The following is a 23,625-nucleotide window of genomic DNA, read 5'->3' on the forward strand; positions in this document are numbered from 1 at the left end:
ATATGTTTATTAGAAAATGAACAAGGTAATAAGAATAATTATCTAATAAAATACATAGATAATTTGAAGCTTAATAAATTATTTCTACAAAAATTTGAACTCAAAGTACATTACTACATCATGATAACAATATAAAAAAGAATTCCATTTTAAGACCTTTGCAATTGTTTTTGCTTAGTTGTTACATAGTTACAATTAATTCTGGTTTGAGCAAGACTTTCAAGAACACACTACACAAAATGGTCAATTATTCTTTTCAAATTGAATGATTGATTCAACATACAAAATAACACATACCTGTTCCTGTAGAGGTTAGTGATTTGACAATAAGTGGTATCACAAGTGAATTAAAAAAATTAATAACCTGGTTTGATAACCTGATTCTGTGTTTCAGTCGACTGTAGATTTGTAGAACTTACTCATCAAAAGAACCAGTGACAAAAAACTGGATACAAGTAAGTTTCCACTCCACAAGCTTCTGGAAAAATTGCTATATACGCTGGACTTTGAATTGTGCAAGAAACTAACTCTTCCCAAAGAAATGCACATGTAAAAATATGACCATGAAATCTACAGCCTGAGATTGAGAAAAGGAGTAAAATAGCACAGCTTCCCTGATCAAAGATTTAGTGATTCAGAGTTGCAAACCTCATGTAAGAATGTTTAAACTGGGTTTAAACAAAACAAAACTTCTGCTCACCCCGATCAGACATCCATTTTTGCAATGGTGGTAAGAGGTGGAGGCAAGATCAAGCTAAACCCTACCCGGCTGCAGCAATAACACCACGACCAGTTTGTTAAGTGCACCGCTGCTCACCACAAGCGCACCCGTGGCGATGAAGAGGAACCAAGGTCATGAAATAACTGTACAAAGAGCAATGCGTCTGAACATAAAAGAATGCACAAAATTCTTTTATGCTTTTATGGACGAACCACCAACTTACAACTACGAATTCAGCACCTTGAGAAACGCAAGCGGTGGTTTTCAGATTCCAGCTCTCGCACACGTAGGAGTGCTACCTGTTATCCAGGAAGATGAAATAAAACAAAAACATCCAGGTTAATAACTTGAAACGACAAGATAAGAGTTTTATTTCCGTGCAACAGGTTCAACTATAATGACACTACCAGCGAGGGAATCCGCACAAGCTGCATCTGCTGCAGTCAAATGCAATGAATGTCAATGTATTAACCAACCTTAAGTTTCTTTCTCATTTTTTCATCATCATGTTCTCGAATCTGTCGCTCCTCCTCCAATGCAATATGCAGACTATCCCGTTCTCGAACACATTTCTCTAAATTGCGCCTATAAACCGCTTGCTGTTGCTCTAGATCCAGAAGCTGTGCGAGCCAAGGATAAACATTAGGTGTTCCACATGCATGTATCATCAGGAAAAGGATCGTCAAGTTTCATTCTTAATTGCTAAGAGCCTAGATATCAAAAGTAAAAGATCAACTTCAGACAGAACAAGACAATTTACCTGAGCCTCTAATTTACGATTTCGATCAACTTCAAACATGAGACTCTGCTCACTTGCCTCCTCCAACCTTTGACATCTGTAGGCAGCAGAAGGGAGAGTCTGTTTCTAAATCTCAAATAGAAAAATTCGTTGCAATTCAAACAACAGAATAATATATTTGTCCATTCGAGAAAGGCAAATTTGACTTATAGAAGGATAAATTCGTGATTACGATGCTTACAGAAATCGTACAAATCGGAGAACTATGTTGGAAAATAAGACTGCAACCACAATCTATATCTAGAAGAGAAGCTGGGTTGCTGGAAGATAATGACCTTCCTCGAATTTGATCATTTTCATCTTTGAGCTGCTTCAGTATCTCAAGTTCCATTGATGCTCTATGACTATTCGAGTTTGCTGGACGCTGCTGTTCCTGTGGAGGATGGGAAACCTCTGCAGCAGCAGCCCTCCTTACAAACTGAACAACCGACCATGATATGTTTTATAAGACCAATACAGCTAGACAACACTATTTAATGCCATGCACTGTAACTCAATTCATTAGACCTCCAAAAGAGTAAATAATTTCACGACTCCAACAACACCTGATACATACAATTTTGTACAACCATGATTCATACAGCCACATTAGAAACCTAATTTGACGTAACCATGACAATGCTGATGCAGTTCTAAGCAAATGTCTAGAGCAAGGACAACACCATTCTTCCAAGATCTTCCAATGATTTCCGGCTATCCTTCGGAACAGAGTCGTTAACCTGCAGGAGTATGGGAGGAACAGGTTAGCAGAAAACAGAGAAGACCAATCACCAATAGACATAGTGTGCAATAATCACTCACAGAGCAAGGATCATCTGTTCCCTACAACTAAAAATATCATTTCCTGCAGTTTGAAGGCAAAGCCGAAACAATATAAGTTTTGGAAGCACCTTCGCAACAAAAATGCCATTGGTAAGCGATCCACTTCTAGATACTGCGGCGGCAGGTTCAATTTCAAGCCGTAGCCTTCCTGATGTTCCCTCTCCATAAGTCCGCAAAATTCCTCCTCCTCTCCGGCATTCACTTAATGTGTTGGTAGGCAAAGAGAGACGAAGTTCTGCATAAGGGTCTGAAATTGGAGATGACATTGTTGACCCCTGTCCCCTATTCATGATAATATCTGCAAATCAAAAGCATTGCATAAATTAATCGCATGGAAACAGACACCAGGAAAATAAGATATCATATAAAAACACATGCACAAAAAGACACAAGAAAACCAGAGATCACATCATACGAAGCATATTTTCAAGAGTAAATGCAATAAAATCCAGGTCTAGCTTATACCTAGATAGTTAGACAACTATAAGGAAACAAATTAAGGCTCTACATCACCGTTAAACGAAGTGTAAAAGCAGACTTGTAGAATTGAAATCACTGATCACAGTATTTCAACCACGAATATGCAACATACAGACTCCAACAGTAAAGAAAATCAGACAACTACAAAGAGACCAACAAAGACAGCTCTCTACACACACACACACACAAGATTTCATGTAAGCATCCTAGAGCTCAGAAAGAGGACTACCACAGTGCAAAATCTGTGTTTGTAACGATGGGTAGTGTAATATATTTATTTGCCACAGAAATAAGTATTTGCCACAGAAAACATAAATAGTTAGATATACCTCCAGACAGAGGGGCAGGTGGAATACTCTTCTTACTCCTTTTGCTTACATAGCCTACTTTATGACAATTATTTGCCCTGTAGAGGTACACGTGATGAAATGTTAGGGCTTACACACGTAGCAAAGATTTGTTGGAAAAGAACCAGAGGTTAACTACACTTAAAATGTGCTGAACTCAAGGTTGAGGAGAAGGACCAATAGTTCTTCTGCATCTGCAACAAGCGTGACTCTAGTCGCGACAGCACTGTAGTGCGCTCAAAGCCTTGTTTATCATGAGCAGGTTCCACAAAGTTGGCCTCTAGCACTCCTGTAGAGAAATGATAGTCTCTAGTTACAGAATAAAATATGTTCAAGCTCGTAGGCAGTGCTAACCATGAACTTTATCAGTAACGTCATACAAGAAAATATAGGTGTCAACATTCTGCGAAATTTCCAAGAAAATATTCTCGCATTGGCTTTGATCGATCTTTCAAATACAATGATTTGTACTTTTGAACTCTCACCTCCTATCTTTAATTCTCCATATTTCACTAAATCCTAATCAACTCTGACCCATGTTCTGCTGTAGCTTCCCAGTAAAACAACAAAAAGCATAATAGAAAGGCCTGCAAGCAAGACATTCACTTACCTATAATGCCCCGCCCATCGCTACCAGTGCAATTCCAAATCTTCCAAAATGGCTACAAAAAGAACGAGGATCACATTTACATCCATTTATCTATCTAATGTAAGACATTTAGGCATGAAAGAACGAATTCAAGCCAAAATCCTATGTCATCTCAAACCAATTCTGATTGAGGTGACACGTAAGCCAAAAATCAGAGAACATTTACTCAACATTTCGAAACCATAACATAAGAGTAGAATTGGATGATAGTCCAACCATTACCTTAATTAGCCGGTTTTTGTGGTAAACGTTGAAACCTTGTATGTTTACATGATCCTTGGCATCCTTTACAAACCCAATGGTCACAACTGCCAACATCTGCATAAGCCCAAATCACACACATATTATTTCACTACACAAAGAATACTGAGTTTCACTTTTCAACATTGAAAATTAAGACAAAATCAATAGCTACACGCCAAAAAATATTCAAAGTAAAAGGGAATGGCTCTGGTATGCGAATAGTAGACGTAGGCAACCCCTTACATCGGTTTCTTTCGTAACATGTTCAGCCCCACTTTGTGGCCTGTATGTGAGTTCTTGAGTAAACATCAAGTCGTCTACAAGGCTGTGGTGTTGAACTTCTTGTCCCCGTAGAATGATTCTAAATTTGGGAGGCAACTTCAAGTACAAAATGGAGACATAACTCTGTCACACCATCATATCAGCCAGCGAAACTGATTCGTGAGCCTCAACTTTAAAAAAATGCAAGACGAGAAATGGGAAGAGCTACTTAATAACATTTTTCAGAATATGACCAACGTAAAATTTAGTGGCAGGTTTATGTGATAGCGGGACACTGGATGTAAAGAGTTGCTGTACGGTAAAGAAGAGATTTGAGATACCCGCAAGGAGTAACGATAAGTGAGGAAATGGCTGGAGTTTGGAAATCGCTGAGCCATTTGAATTTTCTTCTCGTCACGATTAGCTCCTCTGATTTGAATATCCTAAAATTCCCAAAGCGCTCAATTATGCCATTCTTACAACTATGCTGAAATTGGGACTTTTAGTATTGTTGAATAAGAAGAATACTGCACCAACAATTCCATATAGTATAGGCCAGAGTTATTCAAAAGAGGCCACAACAGAAATTAGTCTTCCAAATTTTCAGCAGCAATTTTGACCATTTTAGAAACTATAAAAATGTTCACAACCACCGTTGATAGAACTATTGTGGCCACAATAATATTCCACTAAAAGCACTCAACCTCCTGTAGTATATGGAGTGTTTGGAGTTTTCAACACGTTCAGGTTCAAATTGATTGAATTGCTCACATTGGGATCTGTATCGAAATCTAGCTCGAGTTGACCTTGATCGTCCTCCCACAAATTGTACAAAACAATCCTTGTACCATGGTCCATCATTCCTGTAAACTGCAGTAGGACCAGGATTTGTATGACGGGTGTAAACCTCAAGTCTCTCAACCTTAAGGGTCCCTTGTATGATGAAACACCGAACATGATAATACTGATGTGACCATAATGGTAAGGTCTTAAAATTCCAAGAGATGGAAACTTGAAGTACATGCGATACTGCTTAAAATTGAACTCAATGTAAACCTTACGTTTCCTTCAGGAATCCGTACACCTAACTACAAGGCTCGAAGCCAGCAGGTAACGTACCAAGCTTGTACAAAACAAACCTGATCAAATAGTTCTTCCTCAGTGTTGTAAGGAGACCAGGTCTGAATTGTTTCCAGATTGTGGGTCCAGTCCTTCAAAGATGTCCTCATTATTTTCCACACCTCGCCGTCTCCGACTTCATAATCGATCTGCACAGGGTAAGCACCACTTCTGAGAGTGTATTATACATGAAAAAATCATTCCAGTCTTGACTGAATGTAACTATCAAAACTTGTAAATTTCCCAAATTCTTGTAAAAGGAAGAGGGGGGTAATCAATGCACATGCACTCTGCACGAGAACATGAAACCAAAAATAACATGAAAACTTGAAACAAACATGAAACAACAGGATGTCTTTCAATGGAGCAACTCCAGTATTAAGCTAAAGAATTCTCATCTTTCTTCAAGCAATGTCACATTCTAACCATGTTTCGGAAAAGACAATCAAAGATACGAAAATTATCTTTGATGGCAGCAACAGCACTCACCATTGGAACAATAATGTCGTCATGACCACTTTGTCTTAAAAAAGTAAAAGATAGCATACCAATACTCTGAGTAGCTCTGTGAGGCAACAAGAATAAAAATAATCCCGTCGTCAAAAAAAAACAAGAACTCACAGATTGCCAAACTAAGAGAATTTTCCAATTGCATTGATTTGACATGAACAAGACAGAGTCCTTTATATTATGCACTACCATGATAAAAAAATTTGGTGTGAAAAGACAATTCAAAGCAAGCATGAAAAGCACAATGAAGGCTAAAAGAGAAAAAACAGGTTAAAACATTATCTAAAACTATCAATTCGTAAAAGATCTAAGTAGTCCAGGGATTAACCTACCTGTGTCCATTGGAAGCACGAGATCGAGAAAAGACAATCACATCAGCGGCAAGACGCATAGTACTCGTCTTGAAACCATTTCCATCTGCGAAGTTGAGCAAGTAAGATTTTATCATATCTACCTCAGTGATCTGAAAGCAGAAGCTGATCCAGAAAGAATAGCGATAGCAATAGCAATAGCAAGTCGACTAAAAACACCGCAAAAAGTATTCAAAACTGTAAACAAACGCCTTCCCGGCAAGGGAAAAAGCATGTCAATATAAGAGTCTAAAATTGTTCGGTGCAGACAACAAACCAAGAAAATGGTATCAGAATTTGGGCATAGAGGGAAAAAGAAATGGTATTGTAAGGCAGAAGAACGTACATTGGCCGATACTGTTATCACTTTTGCTCTTTGAGGAGTATCCAAGAGACATGCATTGACGCATTCGGTCGGGAGTCATTCCACCGCCATCATCTAAAACCAAACGTTTAAGTGAAGTAGACTCGACGATAATACAGCTGTAAAAACGACAGTGACTTTCCAGCAAGCATCACAAATTGAACACGATTTGGAAGAACAACTTTGCGTATTTGCATATGCTAAAGAAAGTTGGAGGACCATTCTATTGTAGTCAAGAACACAGATATATTGCTTCAGTCCATAGGATTGAGCGTCAGCAGAAAGTGCTCACCTTGAATGACAAGCATAGGAGAGCGATTCCTCGGGTGTAAGGACACGTCTACATTCACAAATGTTGCGCCATTCATAACCTGGAGGATGTGTGAAATGAGATACTACTGATGAGTTAGTTTAAATTCTAATAAACCTCTGAATCGGAAGCGAGATCAGGGACAAATAGTGTGCAGCAGTACTTAGCATGCTGCATAGCGCATAACATAACAATTCCAAGCCAAATGAATCAATCACTACTCCAAATGGCAAGATGGTCAAGTTTATCAGCCATCAACTGTCCAGGATCTCCAACCATCATATTGCCTATGAAGACAAATCGTACCTCATCCACAGCGTTGTCCACTAGTTCAGCAACAGCTGCAAAACATCTACCTTATTCTTAGATGTAAATTAAGAAGTAAAAGGCAATCAGGATAAGCTTCTGCTGGGATCTCTTTCCAAAATTAAAAACAAATTCAAAGAGAAACAGGTTCAGCATTCACCATTAAGTTTGAATAATAGGCATCAGTAGCCATGCTAACAAAAGCTTCGTGTACTAACATTTCTACCGTATTTGTGTTCTACATAGCAATTCCCAGCAAGAACAAAACCGGCAGATGTAACTGTCAATATACACACAACTAGGATATTCACAAACAAGATGCGAATAAATTAACATGAATCCAGTGAATATTTACAAACTACTACTCTAGCAAATTGAATCCCTCTTAGAACATAAAGTAAACGAATTGAGTGGAATTTACCCCCAAGCACCCATCTGTGACTGGTTGCATTGGAGTGCAGGAACTTTGGGTGAACCCGAACGTGATCAATTGCACCTGCATGGACAAAAAAGAAAATTAATGATTCAAGATTTTTTTGTTTAAAAAAGGAGGGGGGGATACTAGTTAGACAATGTCGCTTCTTCAAACTTCCAATCAGCGTTGCTATTTCTTCGTAAATTAGCCTCTCAAGTGCTACCTCTCGCAATTCGAGGCTAGTTTTAGCGGAGTTTGCACAAAAAGAAAGAAATAAAAATCCGGATTCGTCAAGCAGCTTTAAGACCTCAACCTCCTTCACCCCAAGTATCAACCCGAGTATCACAATAGTAGCACCATACTAACACCGAGTATTCTCCATCTACCAAAAATTCAATTCTGAAATACACTAATAATACAGCCTAGTACCAAGGTGGATAGTTATGGTACCAATCCCGAAAAGACAAAATAACATGGCTGCTCCTACTTGTGGTTAATTCTTTTCTTCTCTCTACACTCTATGCCGACCTCATAATCTAGAGCTAAACAACGGATGACGATATTGTCTGCACTAAGCAGCACTTATTAAATTTGTGCACGTCTAAAATCGACAGATTTTCATAAGTAGTGCTGAAAGTGGAGACTATGAACAACACAATTTTCTTTCTAGGCATTGATTGCTGACGTTGGGATTATGCATCAAGTAGCTTCTCGAGAGGATTGGAACTTGGAGGAATTGTAGAAATGAGAACATGAAGGAGTGACTCAAAAGGATATACGTAATAAACACTCTATTGACGGCCTCCAAGGGGTTGTTGATAGGGCAAGGGAGTTTGAGTAGCAGAAATAAAGTATGAGAAATAATTCTAGATTCGTACAAGAAGCGAATTCCATTTTCTCACGTGATCACGCCAACATCAGAACAAATCCCAGCACAAGACTGCAGGATAAAGAGTTCTCACCTGCTTGTTGCATGACAATAGCAGGCTGACCGTCATAGTCCCCAGCTTTCCAAAACTGCTTGCAGGCAGCTCGAGACTCGGTCTGCTTCCGCGCAGACTCATCGGGAGAGGGTTGAGGGAAGAAAGGTAGTGCAACCAACGAATCGACCTTCGCTTCATGATCAAGGCCTAAATCCCCAAGCGCTTCATTCTTCAAGTCTTCGTATCTCCATGAATTCAATCGCAAAACATTCACAGGCTCTACTTTCTGCTTCTTATGCGAAAATCCTTCACTCCAAGGGCTTCCTTGCGGACTGACTCTTTTAACCAGTTCCTCCTCTTCTCTAAGATCATCACTGTTGGTACTGCTGGAACTGAGTTCATAAATCTCATCTGCCTCTTCTTCCTTCGTAACTTCTCCCAGTGCAGACATTGCTGCACCCTGTATACCTACATCCAATATATGACACAGAGGGCGGACTCAAACATTGTTCGCTAAAGCGATCATGTATGTGACTCCAACTGAGCACCTGCTTAGACTTTGCAAGAGCGAAGTACTGTTGAGGTCAGTAACCTATATTTGGCCAACTCGAACAAGATTTAATAATTGGCTTTTACAAAGAAAAAAGAGCCTGTGGCGGTCTATAGTACTGCTGTCGGAGTTCGGCTTCTCGGTACGACGGATACACCGCTAATCAGAAGTTATTCATTTTCAAGTCTATTTGCATTGCTGGAGCACCAACCACGACTTGCAGTCAATTTTTCTCTCAGTACCACAACTTAGAGTCATCAAACCAAATATATTTGAGATAAGCACCCGCCTAAGTCACCTTCTGACGGACCTCGATGTACCTGTTCAATAAATCCCTCTCGTTCTCTCTTTACTCCTCGTGGGCAAGCGGAGTAAACCAATCATGTAGGCATTACCAGCTTCGCAAGAACGGAATGACTTGAACCAATACAGTCCTGGAGGGCCTCACAGAAAACTGCCGCAATCAAGATGAGTTCTATGCAGTGTATGTACGGAGTCGCTTGAAGCTGCGAACATGCACCCTTACCATTCCCTGACAGAAGGTCACAAAAGACCCCTTTGGAGAGCAGTGAAGAATTATTGCTTGCAAAAGCACCAGGAGCTGCGCGACGAGCATTCCAGCATTACGAGTTTTCGATATACTTAGCTTGCTTTCAAGAAACACCTGGAGTCCTTGAGTGCTCACAGCAAGCAAGTTGAAACGGCAGCTAACCAGCTCAAAAAAACGCCCAAGTCTACCACTTCTTCCCTAAGCATTTATTAATCATTGTCTAAACGACCCGACAGTCAGCGAAATCCAGCACTAACTTCAGCTGCAAATTCAGCACATACTAACGCAACACGAAGCAGGAAATGAACCTACGTAACGCCAATTCCATCCACCAGCTGTCCCTCAGATACTGAGCACCTTCAATAATGCTCATTTAAGAGCACACCAAGCCTAAGAACCGGCCTTCACGCCTTAATCTCACCTTCCACTCACTTTCTTACGAACCTCGTGCAAATTCAGCACTCACTCATTCCCCTTGGTCGTCTTCACCGAACCAGACACACTTCAAGTGCCACATTTTCGAGACAAAACCGCACATCCACGCTCAAAACCAAAGGAACGGTTCCATTCTGAGTCCTTCCATCTCAACCTCAAAGCCCGAAGCAGCGTAAAACCGTCCCAACTACGCCACGCAACCAGGACACGAAAAAGAACGAAGTGTGTGAGCTCGGGTCTAACTACAATGATGGAAAAAAAAAGAAAAAAAAAGAAAAAAAAAAGTATCGCTCTCAAGCAGTCCTCCTATGCTCCAAGTGGGCCAACTAAATTCACACGAAACCACGCACCATTAACACCGCACATGTCCTAACCATCAGTAGCCCCGGCACACCACACCACACCACGTTCAACCTTCGAAACCCTGGGAGTACCGTAACTACTACCGTACGGCACCAAAGGATCTGCCGATCGTCTCTACAACTGCATTTTGGTACCGTGCACCGAAATGGAGGGAGAGTTCCCACACGCTCCGAGAGGAGACAGGGGCCACAACGGCCACGAGAGCTTTCTCAAATCGTTCGCAGTTTTCCGTGCCCATGTGTCGACGAGCCTTTTTCCGTCCCAGGAGCTCCCAAGGACTTTTTTTTAGAGGAAAGGAAGACGATGAAGTTTCAACTTCGTTCATTCAAGCTCCCGTGTAGGTTCGCCATCCTTGCTTTTCACGGCCACACGCGAGGACTGGTTCTGGTTTCCGCGCATCGAACTCCTTACCCTCCGAGGATCACGCCATCAACAATTCCGTCTCTGCATACTTCCGAGTCAAATTTGCTTCGCACTTGAGACTCCATTGCTGGCATGACGTTGGACTGAGCCAAGCTGGACTTCATATACAGTTGCATCTATTCTGGGCGCTTGCGTCACCGAAGAATGTTCATAAACTCCAGCGAAAGTTCCAGTGGGAGATTTGCCAAAGGGATAAACAAACCCGACGTCATCCAAGTTTCGAACCGACCTCAGTAGAGAGCGGTAACTTACTGCAGCGCAGAAACTAAACCGAGATTGTGTCAACTCCGTTCGAAAGCCTTGCGCTTGTCGCATTCCGCAAAGTCAACTGCAGTATGGGAGAAGAAAAGAGTGTGAGTCTCTGTCGCATGATCACAAACCTCCAAAATTCCTATGGGGCTCAGGCTTTGGTAGTGGTGCAAAAACCCAAAAATACAAGCCTATGCACTGGTATATGTTTCAGAGATTCCAAGACTTTGCGGACAATTGAGAGGTGTCTGCTATAATTTTGTGTTTTTTTTCTCTTTTTCTTATTTTCCTTACAGTGGTTTACATACTTTGTTTCTTTCAGGGAGCTTCGATGGGGTCGGTATAACATCAAGGGATGCAACTGACAGATTTCAAGGGTGTGGATTTGGATTTTTCGTTACTTTTTTCATTTTTTAAAATGCAGGCTCCACATGTTTTCAAATCCTAAGAGAATCCACAAGAGTATGTGTAAAGCAACAGTATGTGGAGTGTTCCTCGAATTTCTTTAATGAACTCAAGTCTCTACAGTACATGGTTAGATGCAGACAAGAAACACTGTATTTGCAGATCTATCTAAATTCTCCCACAGGTTAGGGGACCTAGTATATCCGCTTAGTTGACGAAATTGATAATACATAAGATACGATTTCCTACGAAAAGAGCAGGAAAAACACATGGTTCTACGTTAATCAATGGAAGACAATTTCTGACAAGAATGGCTTAATAATAAAGATAAAAATCTTAAATCAAGGTGATGACGAGACACGACTGAGAACATCGACAATGCCACTTGTTAAGAGATCGCATGGGCATCTCCAGTTCTACTGCAGCTTGTGATACAAAATTCGACTGAGGCTTTGTCGTTAGCACCATCACGCAACTCTTTTGAACAGTACAATTCAACGATTGCTACTTACAATCGCCAGAGCACCAGCAATCCCCCACCGAAGACGCCGGTAGCAAAAACGAAGGGGCAACCACCAGTCCAGAGAAGATTTCTTCAGATAACAACAACCCACCGAATTCAAAAAAAGTTAAGGACGGTTTGGTTGAAGTACTCGCACCGTCTGTTTCTGGTTGATGGACTGGAGCCATCTGATCGCCCTCTGCCAGGCAGAACAGAAACCCTTGTCGACACGTAGGGGGGGAAGGGAAATGATCCATGTGACCACGCCGGCCATGTATGCGGCCAATTGACCAGACCCTTCGCAGTACATGCGCCGTGCATGGAAAATCTCTCACTGCAAGAGGTTGTTGGTGCGAGGATGGTACTCCTTTCGAGTATCATGAACGCTTGCTGCTTGATGGTTTCTCCAACTCATCAACCCCACTGCGAATTTCATCCTCGGCTTCGGTACGCTTGCTTGACAGCCGTCGGAATATTCTCAGCGGAGGCCAAGTCGGCTTCAGGCCAACTGTAATGGAGCCTCGTCAAAGGATAAGAGAAAAACAAAACACGTGAGATTCGTTTTATACTATAAGCAGTGTGTGGAAGTGGCTGCACAACCTCGAGGGAATGCAGGCTAGGATAGTTCTCGTATCATTTGACTTGCTCAGGTTGCGTGAGAGAGAAGGAATAGACGCCGGAGATGAACACAACCGCATCATGTGAAGTGTGAGTCAGGCAACACGACTGACCAGTTCTTCGGGATTCTTCGGGACTTTTATGCAGCGCCGGAAACCCTACGATGCAGTCCGCAGGATACTGTGTGTAGTTCTAGAAATGATGACTTGCAAAAACTCTGCAAATTAGAATCAATAGGGGAATATGGGGACGGCACATTGCAGTGATTAATCCAGTCTTTCCAGTCTTTCCACAATTATTTTACATGAGGTGGGGTCTCCTAGAAAGCAAAAAAAAACATGACTAGGATTTGTCTTTCCCACAAACAATGAGAATCGTGTTGCAGAGCCTAACTCAACAAGTCAATTAGGTTTTGGAGCTCTAAGTAATGCACTCGTTTCCTCGCTGCTAGTCGTTAGATATCTAGGGTTTCTGCTGTGATTCTGTTTGGACTTGTCTGAGATATTGTGTGCAGTTTTCTTCAAATCATTCTTATTGATTGTGTTGTCTATAAGTAGTTAGGTGGGGTTTGCCATTACTTTTCCTACAAGTGTTTTTTTTTTTAAAAACATTTTTAAAACTATGGGATTGGTTTTTGGAACAATTTCTTGAAGTTATCTTTTTAAAATTCTTTTAGTGTTCAAAACATATTGACAGTTTGAAAGAAAAGTTATTCACAAGGTGGAGCAATATGAAACAAAAAGATATTTTACTTGTGTGTTGGAGTTGTACATACAATGTATTTTCTTGTATTATTTTTAATATTATAAAGAGAATAGTAAATACACCTCCAAACATTGTCAAACCTCCAAATATTGTCAACTCCTAAATCCTTGAATTTCCAAACTCTACAACATTCAAACCATTATAATGTTACGCTCTGATCTTGTGAGAATACAATACAATTAAAACAAGTACATGCATTATGGCCACTCTGATTACATACTGTACACTTTTATATAAGAGTTATGTCCAAAGCTTGAGAAGATGCATCAGGTTAGACTAATTCAAATTGAGATGGATTTCTTTAAACTGCAGAATTGTTTGGATATGGTGCTTGCTTAGTTGAGCCTTTTGGACATCCACGAGTATGCTGCATTGGTAGATTCTTTAATGCCATTGTCTACAATGCTAGATCCAATAGTTGATTGTGCACATGTTCTTACTCATGGGGTACTAAGATCTCATAGGTGCCTTTAATCTCATCAAAGATGGGTCTAAGGCTATCCATATTTGGCACTACTTTTGTACTGTTTAAAACACCTTCATATGTAGATCTAGCTTCCAGTCTAAGCTATTGCACATTGAGAAGGTACCAAAGAGGATGGAAATCATAAACCGACATGTGCACCTTTGCTTCTAATTTTCTCCATATCTGGTAGTAAGAAGGCAAGCCAATCATAGCCATAAAAGCATAAGAGCACTTCGTGAGGTCTTCTTTTTGAGCATATTCGACACGTTTTAAGACTAAATTGAATGCACAAAATGAGATATGTCTTGCAATACCTATGAATAGATTGTGGTTGCCTTGGTAACCAACTCAAATCCACTTTATCTTTGCTTGTGCTTCAATTTCTTTAATATGATTTTCAAAGGCTTAAAAAAGTCAAATTTGAACATCTGAGGTCTACGGTGGAGATTTGTAGGTAGTTTTTTTTACCATGGAATGCATGCCTTTTGCTCAAGAGCTATTGACATTTCCGAAATGTAATGCACGATTTATCTAGGCCATCACATAGCACTCTTTATTTGTTAACTATATTGTCTTAAGCTACTAAAGTGCACCCAAGATTCTCATGTACAATTGAAAAAATATATTTTATTGTGTAATAAAGATTTCAATTGTTGGCAACTTAATAATATTTTTCTACAATTGCTAAAAGGTTCTCCAATCTTTATTTTGTTTCAAAGTATTTCTTATAGCTTGGAAGCACATTCTTTAAATATGTCATACATAGAGAAGCAATGTGGTAGTCAAAAAGATTATTGGTAGTGCATTTATGAAAGTTAGTTTGTACTCAGTTACAATAGTTATTAATTTGATGTCCTTGTAAATACTTGTGAATAATTCAAGCACCTATTAGTAGTACATTTTGGTTTCTTCTTGTATGAAGGCAATTGCAATAATAAAAGAGATGTTGAAAATGGTCATATCAATATTATTTTGTTCTATACATGCAATCCATGACTAGGATGTAAAGATAGGAGAAAGCGAGCTTCACCCAACCAAGGTGTGAAAAAAACTAGTGTTCCATTTGATCAATACTATTGACTTTAGTAAAAGTGCAAATTTTCCTCCCAAAGTTAATCCATGACAGTATGTCACAGCCATAATCATGTAAGCTAATAATTACATATAGAAATAGGTAGAAGTAAGTAAAAGTAGATAAAAGTAAGTTAATTCTATAATATTTAATATAAAAGCTTCCTAGAAACTTCCTAGACGCTGCTTTGACTTCATAGGTGTCTTTAATTGACTTTTTGGATTAGAAACGTGGTCAACAAGTTGGCCATGTGCCACACATGTTGTTAGCTTGAAGATCAAGCTAACTATGTGGCCCACACGAAGAAAAACTTGCCTTGTAAGTCAAGGCATGTGTCCTACAAAGTCAACACATATTGGAGGTCCAATAGAACATCGCCACGTAGTCCCTAGTTAGATAGTATATATAGAGACAAGAGTGAAGGCTTCTTCACTCTTGTCAATTCCTTTCTTGCTTCTAGTTGTCAAGGACAAAGACTCGATGAGAGAAAATATACACCAAAAGGCTATCTCGATATAATAAGTCAAAATATAAACAAGTAGGTATATTAAAAGGAAACTGGAATGGCTATTGCCACAAGACAAGAAACTAAAGACTCTTGAACCTGGACTAGACGCAAGAAAAGAGTTGACAAGAGTGAAGAAGCCTTCACTCTTGTCTCTATATATACTATCTAACTAGGGGCTACGTGGCGACGTTCTATAGGACCTCCAATATGTGTTGACTTTGTAGGACACATGCCTTGACTTACAAGGCAAGTTTTTCTACGTGTGGGCCACATAGTTAGCTTGATCTTCAAGCTAACAACATGTGTGGCACATGGCCAACTTGTTGACCACGTTTCTAATCCAAAAAGTCAATTAAAGACACCTATGAAGTCAAAGCAGCATCTAGGAAGTTTCTAGGAAGCTTCTATATTAAATATTATAGAATTAACTTACTTTTATCTACTTTTACTTACTTCTACCTATTTCTATATGTAATTATTAGCTTACATGATTATGGCCGTGACATTACCCCCCCTTCTAGAGACGAGTTCCACGAGGAGCGGTCATCATATGTTGAGGAAATCTATGATGCGACGAATTGTATTCGCCACATACTTTGATCTCTGTTTTCTTCGAAGATGATTGATAGGGCCTCTCAACCATCGGTAGTGTCTCATACCAGGGCGGGAAGACCACCCAGTTATTTGATCATTGTTGAGGCCTTCGTAACTTCCTTCGAATAGAATATTCGGAACACCATCAGGAGTTGTTCCTACCTCTAGCAAAATCACCAAACATCGAGAGTCCCTTCCCAAATCGTGATACCAAACGCATTATAACTCACCATCTATTCGAGGAAGAACATGTCGTTCTTGAAGATGTTCATCTCGATTGCGTCGTCTTGAAGGTTGTGACAATCGTAATGTCTCGTCCGGTAGGTCAGCAAACGAAGGTTCTTGAGTTGAATCCGCTGGTTGTTGGCTCTCCATCTAATTAGCGTCACAAATGCAAAGAAGTTACAAACAAGGATAGGAAATTGAATGTTATCTTGCCTCAATCTTGTCTCTTTTATAAGAGAGATTTTCATCTTAGTTTTGATGGATGTCGTTGATGAAAAACTTTGACTTTAGCTGATGCATTTGCTAGATTCCTGGATGGCTCCCATGTGCGTTCACTAATATCATATCCGCGCCAATGAACAAGATATTCCAGCTTATTTCGGCGCCGCCTTGAGTCTAATATCTCTTCCACCTCAAATTCTTCATTATTATCTACTTCTATAGGAGGCGGTGCCATTTGTCTTCTTTCTTGTATATCCACTGTCTTATATGGTTCAAGAAGAGACACGTGGAATACAGGATGGATCTTCATTGACTCCGGTAGATGTAACCGATATGCAACTGGGTTGATCTGTTCAGAAATAGAAAAAGGGCCAAGCCTACGATAGTCCAACTTGTCACAAGGTCGAGTAGTCTTGATATTGCGACGAAGTAGCCATATCTTATCACCCACATTGATTTGTGGTTGCTCCTTACGATATAGATCTGCGTTTATCTTTTGTCGTTCTTGAGCTTCCTTCAATTGCGTCTTCATTATTGCATATAACTCGGACAACCGATTTGCCATATCTTCTGCTGCAGGATTATCAACTTTTGAAAAATCAAAAGTATCAAGTCGTGGATGATAGCCATAATTGGCAAAGAAAGGTGTTTGTTGCGTGGAAGAATGTACTGTATTATTATAAGCAAACTCTGCCAATGGCAGAAGGGTTGTCCAATCATCTTGTTGGTAGTTGATAGTACACCTTAAATATTGCTCCAAGACTTGGTTTACGCACTCTGTTTGTCCATCAGTTTGAGGATGGAAAGCCGAAGATAGCTTTATGTCTACTTTTAAAATCTTGAAAAGGGTCCTCCAGAATCTTGACACAAATTGAGTTCCCCTATCTGATATGATATCTTTAGGTAATCCATGATAGTGATAGATATTATCAATGAAAAGCTTAGCTGTTTCTTCACCTGTGATAGATTTTGTACATGGCACAAAATGTGCCATCTTGGTGAAACGATCTACTATCACAAATATAGAATCATAAGATCTTGAGCTTGGAAGATATGTGATGAAATCCATAGAAACAAAAGACCATGGTTGTTTTGGTATAGGTAATGGCTGAAGAAGTCCGTAAGGTCGATGACGAGGAATTTTTGATCTTGAACAAATATCACATGATTGTACAAAGTCTTTGACTGACTTCCACATTTATGGCCACCAAAAATCTCTTGATATGAGTTCCAAAGTCTTATTATATCCAAAGTGCCCTGCTGCTGGAAAGTCATGACGTGCTTGAAGAACACGTAAACGTGCTTCTCCTTCTGGAACATATAGGCGTCCTTCAAAATATAATAGATTATTTTTGAACTCGAACTTAGAAGGATCATAAGACTTGGAAGAATTATTCTCGATATCATAAATAAGAGGGTCTGAGGACATACTGGACTGGATTTGCTTGAGAAAAGTTGAATCAACAGTCAATGTTGATTTCATTGCTCGGAGATGAAATTGCTCCGGTTTCAAGAGGACCGTTCTTTGTTGCTCAAAAGCTGCATCTCCTTCTTTTGGTGCAAAATAAGAATGTCTAGATAGGGCATCGGACAAACCTTGTTGTTTTCCTGGCCGATAAGTGATAATGAACTCGAATCTTGACAAAGACATACTCCAACGAGCTTGACGACGATTCAACACGCGTGCTGACATGAAATATTCGAGGTTCTTGTGATCTGTATACACAGTGACTGGACTAGAAGCGCCTTCTAGATAATGACGCCATTCTTGAAAGGAATCCACGATCGCAAGAAGTTCTTTATCGTGGATCTCATAATTGATCTCGGCTGCTGAGAATTTTCTTGAATGAAAAGCTATCGGATGAAGTTTGTCATCTGTTCCCATTTATGATAAAACTGCACCCAAGGCAAAATCTGATGCATCTGTTTCCATAAAAAATACCTTGGAAAAGTCAACACGATATAAGACTGGTGCAGAGACAAACGATGTCTTCAAGGCTTCAAATGCTGCTTCCGCTTCTTGATTCCATTGAAATTTATCTTTACTAGTCAAGCGTGTAAGTGGAGCTGCAACTCGTGAGAAATCTTTGATGAAGATCCGATAGTAATTGGCAAATCCCAAGAAACATTGGACATCTCTTACTGTCCTTGGAATCTTCCAATCCATGATTGTTTGGACTTTCTTAGAATCCATCATGAGACCATCATTTGAAATGATGTATCCTAAAAAGTCAACTTGAGTAGTGTGAAATACACACTTTTCCATCTTGGCGTACAATCCTACATCTCTAAGTTTTTGTAATACTTGACGAACATGTATTTCATGTTCTTCGACGTTCTTAGAATAGATCAGGATATCGTCTAGATAGCAGACGACAAAATTGTCTAAGAATTCATGAAATACATCATTCATGAGATGTTGAAAAGCAGCTGGTGCATTCGTGAGTCCAAAGGGCATGACATTATATTCGAAATGTCCATACCTGGTTCGAAACGCAGTCTTCCATTCATCTCCTTCTTTGATCCGTACTAGATTATATGCTCCTCTTAGATCTATTTTTGTATAGATCTTAGCTTGATTCAATTGGTCAAGGAGTCCTGATATCAAAGGTAATGGATACCTGTTCTTGATTGTGATCTTGTTGAGTCCTCGATAATCAATACACATTCGTAAAGATCCATCTTTTTTCTTTACGAATAGAATTGGAGCTCCTACTGGAGATTTTGAATGGCGTATGAAATTCTTCGCTAAATTCTCGTCAATATATGTCTTGAGTTCAGCCATCTCATCTTGCGATAAACTGTAAATTGGTCCAAATGGTGGCTGAGTTCCTTCCTTGAGGTCGATTGAACAATCATATGGGCGATGCTCAGGAAGAATATCTGCATTCTTTTTCTCAAAAACGTCTTGATATTCCTGATATTGACTTGGAATGCCAATTGAAGTCTTTACGTTTTCAGAAATAGGTGCAGCATAAATAGCAAAAGTTGATCCTTCTTTTGCTGCGTGTATAAATGCTTTTGTACCTATCAGTACGGGTTTTACTATATTAGACTTATAATTTTTTACTTGGTTGGTAGAACTATTAATAACGCTTTGGAAAAAGTCAAGTTTACGTGAATTCCAATCTATTTGAGGGTTATATTTTTCTAGCCAGGATAAACCTAAAATAACTGGATTGGACGGGGATTTAATTATGTTAAAAGCTATGTAGCTATCATGACTGTCTATTGTTACTTTTATAGGATGAGTTTCATGAGTGACATCTCCAGAAGACAAGGGACGACCATCTATGACTTCTACATGTACTGGTTTAGGTTTCTGTACAAAAGGTATTTTACGACTTTTAACAAATTGTTCATCTAAAAAACATGCTCAGGCTCCTGAATCTAATAAAGCAGAGGCTTTGTAATTCTTAGGTCCTAAATATAAGTCTATTATAAAACAATGAGAGGATTTTGAGGAGAGGATAGGACCTTCATTAGGAATTGTACAAGGTTCCTATTGTAGCTGGACGAATCCGTTTTCTGACATGTTGTCTTCTTTGACCGTCGTACCCCTCATTTTATAGTTGCGTCGTTTCTTTGGACAATGTTGAGTAGTGTGCTTAGGTTCTCCGCAATATAAACATAATCCTTCTTGAGGACGACGAATCTTTTCTTGCTCAGTTAGGGATTTAAAACGTGCCGCGTCAATTTGCATGTCTTCTACTTTTGAATGTACGTTTGGCAAAGATGTTGATGTTGCCATTGAGTAATAACGTTGAGGTTCCCGTGAATGATTCTCAGATTGAAATTCGAAAAGTCGATTATCACATTTTACCACAAAATCGATTGCTTGACTCAAAGTTTGAGGATCAGGTAAGTTGAGCATCAATTTCTTTACTTCGTATTGCAATCCATAAAGAAATTGACTAATGAGTGCAACATCATCCCACTTGATGTCAATTGCAAGTTGTCAAAATTGTGAAGCATATACTGTTACTGAGCGATTTTCTTGTCGCTAAATTCGGATTTATTTGTTGCAACACGAGTTGCATCGTGTTCACCATACATAGATCGAAACTCCGCCAAAAAAGCTTCCAAATTGTCCAATATTGGATTTCGTTGTTCAAGAAAAGACGAAAACCATGATAATGCAGAACCAGAAAGTAGAGTGCCAATAAACTTGACTTGTGATCCTGGAGTTGGATAGCTTTGCGGTTGAAGTTCAATTGCCAATTGTACTTGATTGATGAACCCTCAAAACTTTGATCTCGTACCATCAAATTTCTCAGGTAAGGCAATTCTTGGTTCTCTAGTGCTTATAGGGTGTTGTACAATTGGAGAAGGAACGTGATTTGTTGTAGATGTTGAAGCAGCTCCGATCATCTCTATATCTCCAATTTTTGCTATTCTTGTTCTTTCTTGTGTTGGTGAATTGAGTTGATGCATCGCAAGCATTAACTCCCTCATTTGCTCTTGCATTTGTGCCATTGCACTCTTCATTTCAACAAGCTCTGCCATAATGACACTAAGAAGAAAAATTTGTTTGATATTGCTCAAGACAAAAGAAAAGAAAGACTTGATAACAAAGAAGATACTAAGAACAATATCAGTTTAGAAGTGGGTAATCCGCAAACTTCTAATACGCTTATGTCTTGTCAAGAGAAAGGGGTAATCCACTCTTACTCAAGAAAAAACAAAGCTCTGATATTGTAAGTGTACTCTTGTCAATCTGTCAAGGACAAAGACTCGATGAGGGAAAATATACACCAAAAGGCTATCTTGATATGATAAGTCAAAATATAAACAAGTAGGTATATTAAAAGGAAACTGGAATGGCTATTGCCACAAGACAAGAAACTAAAGACTCTTGAACCTGGACTAGTGTCACGGCCATAATCATGTAAGCTAATAATTACATATAGAAATAGGTAGAAGTAAGTAAAAGTAGATAAAAGTAAGTTAATTCTATAATATTTAATATAGAAGCTTCCTAGAAACTTCCTAGACGCTGTTTTGACTTCAAAGGTTTTTTTAATTGACTTTTTGGATTAGAAACGTGGTCAACAAGTTGGCCATGTGCCACACATGTTGTTAGCTTGAAGATCAAGCTAACTATGTGGCCCACACGTAGAAAAACTTGCCTTGTAAGTCAAGGCATGTGTCCTACAAAGTCAACTCATATTGGAGGTCCTATAGAACGTCGCCACGTAGCCCCTAGTTAGATAGTATATATAGAGACAAGAGTGAAGGCTTCTTCACTCTTCTCAACTCCTTTCTTGCTTCTAGTCCAGGTTCAAGAGTCTTTAGTTTCTTGTCTTGTGGCAATAGCCATTCCAGTTTCCTTTTAATATACCTACTTGTTTATATTTTGACTTATCATATCAAGATAGCCTTTTGGTGTATATTTTCCCTCATCGAGTCTTTGTCCTTGACAGATTGACAAGAGTACACTTACAATATCAGAGCTTTGTTTTTTCTTGAGTAAGAGTGGATTACCCCTTTCTCTTGACAAGACATAAGCGTATTAGAAGTTTGCGGATTACCCACTTCTAAACTGATATTGTTCTTAGTATCTTCTTTGTTATCAAGTCTTTCTTTTCTTTTGTCTTGAGCAATATCAAACAAATTTTTCTTCTTAGTGTCATTATGGCAGAGCTTGTTGAAATGAAGAGTGCAATGGCACAAATGCAAGAGCAAATGAGGGAGTTAATGCTTGCGATGCATCAACTCAATTCACCAACACAAGAAAGAACAAGAATAGCAAAAATTGGAGATATAGAGATGATCGGAGCTGCTTCAACATCTACAACAAATCACGTTCCTTCTCCAATTGTACAACACCCTATAAGCACTAGAGAACCAAGAATTGCCTTACCTGAGAAATTTGATGGTACGAGATCAAAGTTTTGAGGGTTCATCAATCAAGTACAATTGGCAATTGAACTTCAACCGCAAAGCTATCCAACTCCAGGATCACAAGTCAAGTTTATTGGCACTCTACTTTCTGGTTCTGCATTATCATGGTTTTCGTCTTTTCTTGAACAACGAAATCCAATATTGGACAATTTGGAAGCTTTTTTGGCGGAGTTTCGATCTATGTATGGTGAACACGATGCAACTCGTGTTGCAACAAATAAATCCGAATTTAGCGACAAGAAAATCGCTCAGTAACAGTATATGCTTCACAATTTTGACAACTTGCAATTGACATCAAGTGGGATGATGTTGCACTCATTAGTCAATTTCTTTATGGATTGCAATACGAAGTAAAGAAATTGATGCTCAACTTACCTGATCCTCAAACTTTGAGTCAAGCAATCGATTTTGTGGTAAAATGTGATAATCGACTTTTCGAATTTCAATCTGAGAATCATTCACGGGAACCTCAACGTTATTACTCAATGGCAACATCAACATCTTTGCCAAACGTACATTCAAAAGTAGAAGACATGCAAATTGACGCGGCACGTTTTAAATCCCTAACTGAGCAAGAAAAGATTCGTCGTCCTCAAGAAGGATTATGTTTATATTGCGGAGAACCTAAGCACACTACTCAACATTGTCCAAAGAAACGACGCAACTATAAAATGAGGGGTACGACGGTCAAAGAAGACAACATGTCAGAAAACGGATTCGTCCAGCTACAATAGGAACCTTGTACAATTCCTAATGAAGGTCCTATCCTCTCCTCAAAATCCTCTCATTGTTTTATAATAGACTTATATTTAGGACCTAAGAATTACAAAGCCTCTGCTTTATTAGATTCAGGAGCCTGAGCATGTTTTTTAGATGAACAATTTGTTAAAAGTCGTAAAATACCTTTTGTACAGAAACCTAAACCAGTACATGTAGAAGTCATAGATGGTCGTCCCTTGTCTTCTGGAGATGTCACTCATGAAACTCATCCTATAAAAGTAACAATAGACAGTCATGATAGCTACATAGCTTTTAACATAATTAAATCCCCGTCCAATCCAGTTATTTTAGGTTTATCCTGGCTAGAAAAATATAACCCTCAAATAGATTGGAATTCACGTAAACTTGACTTTTTCCAAAGCGTTATTAATAGTT

The 23,625-nt window shown here is 39.2% G+C and overlaps 1 protein-coding gene and 1 long non-coding RNA gene across 9 annotated transcripts; one reads left to right on the top strand and one right to left on the bottom strand.

Annotated features, from left to right (window-relative positions):
- Window positions 1-320: 320 nt before the first annotated feature.
- LOC112276010 (protein MICRORCHIDIA 7) lies at window positions 321-13,226 on the bottom strand. Of its 8 annotated transcripts, XM_024506926.3 has the most exons (24): window positions 12,254-13,226; window positions 11,193-11,268; window positions 8,659-9,087; window positions 7,703-7,777; window positions 7,282-7,316; window positions 6,958-7,036; window positions 6,648-6,740; window positions 6,284-6,368; window positions 5,931-6,006; window positions 5,462-5,590; window positions 5,094-5,192; window positions 4,664-4,765; window positions 4,305-4,466; window positions 4,041-4,136; window positions 3,780-3,831; window positions 3,347-3,458; window positions 3,152-3,228; window positions 2,411-2,640; window positions 2,183-2,239; window positions 1,796-1,938; window positions 1,482-1,557; window positions 1,198-1,341; window positions 962-1,020; window positions 321-769 (listed from the first exon to the last, which is right to left on the bottom strand). In XM_024506926.3, exons 3-24 carry the CDS (start codon window positions 9,068-9,070, stop codon window positions 706-708), a joined length of 2,457 nt encoding a protein of 818 aa, XP_024362694.1. In that variant the 5' UTR covers window positions 9,071-9,087; window positions 11,193-11,268; window positions 12,254-13,226; the 3' UTR covers window positions 321-705. The 8 variants fall into 8 exon arrangements, 7 of the variants coding, with proteins under 7 accessions (XP_024362694.1, XP_024362688.1, XP_090102748.1 ...); XM_024506920.3 differs by lacking the exons at window positions 11,193-11,268; window positions 12,254-13,226 and adding an exon at window positions 10,505-10,688; XM_090246622.1 differs by lacking the exons at window positions 11,193-11,268; window positions 12,254-13,226 and adding an exon at window positions 10,505-10,688 and having other exon boundaries at window positions 8,659-10,341.
- Window positions 11,159-11,975, top strand: LOC149986493 (uncharacterized). The gene is made up of 2 exons (XR_016500295.1): window positions 11,159-11,293; window positions 11,512-11,975. It is a non-coding gene; the product is annotated as an uncharacterized LOC149986493 (long non-coding RNA).
- Window positions 13,227-23,625: the final 10,399 nt, after the last annotated feature.

This window comes from Physcomitrium patens, chromosome 23, assembly GCF_059467195.1.
Source record: "Physcomitrium patens ecotype Gransden chromosome 23, ASM5946719v1, whole genome shotgun sequence".
NCBI classification, from domain to species: Eukaryota; Viridiplantae; Streptophyta; class Bryopsida; order Funariales; family Funariaceae; genus Physcomitrium; species Physcomitrium patens.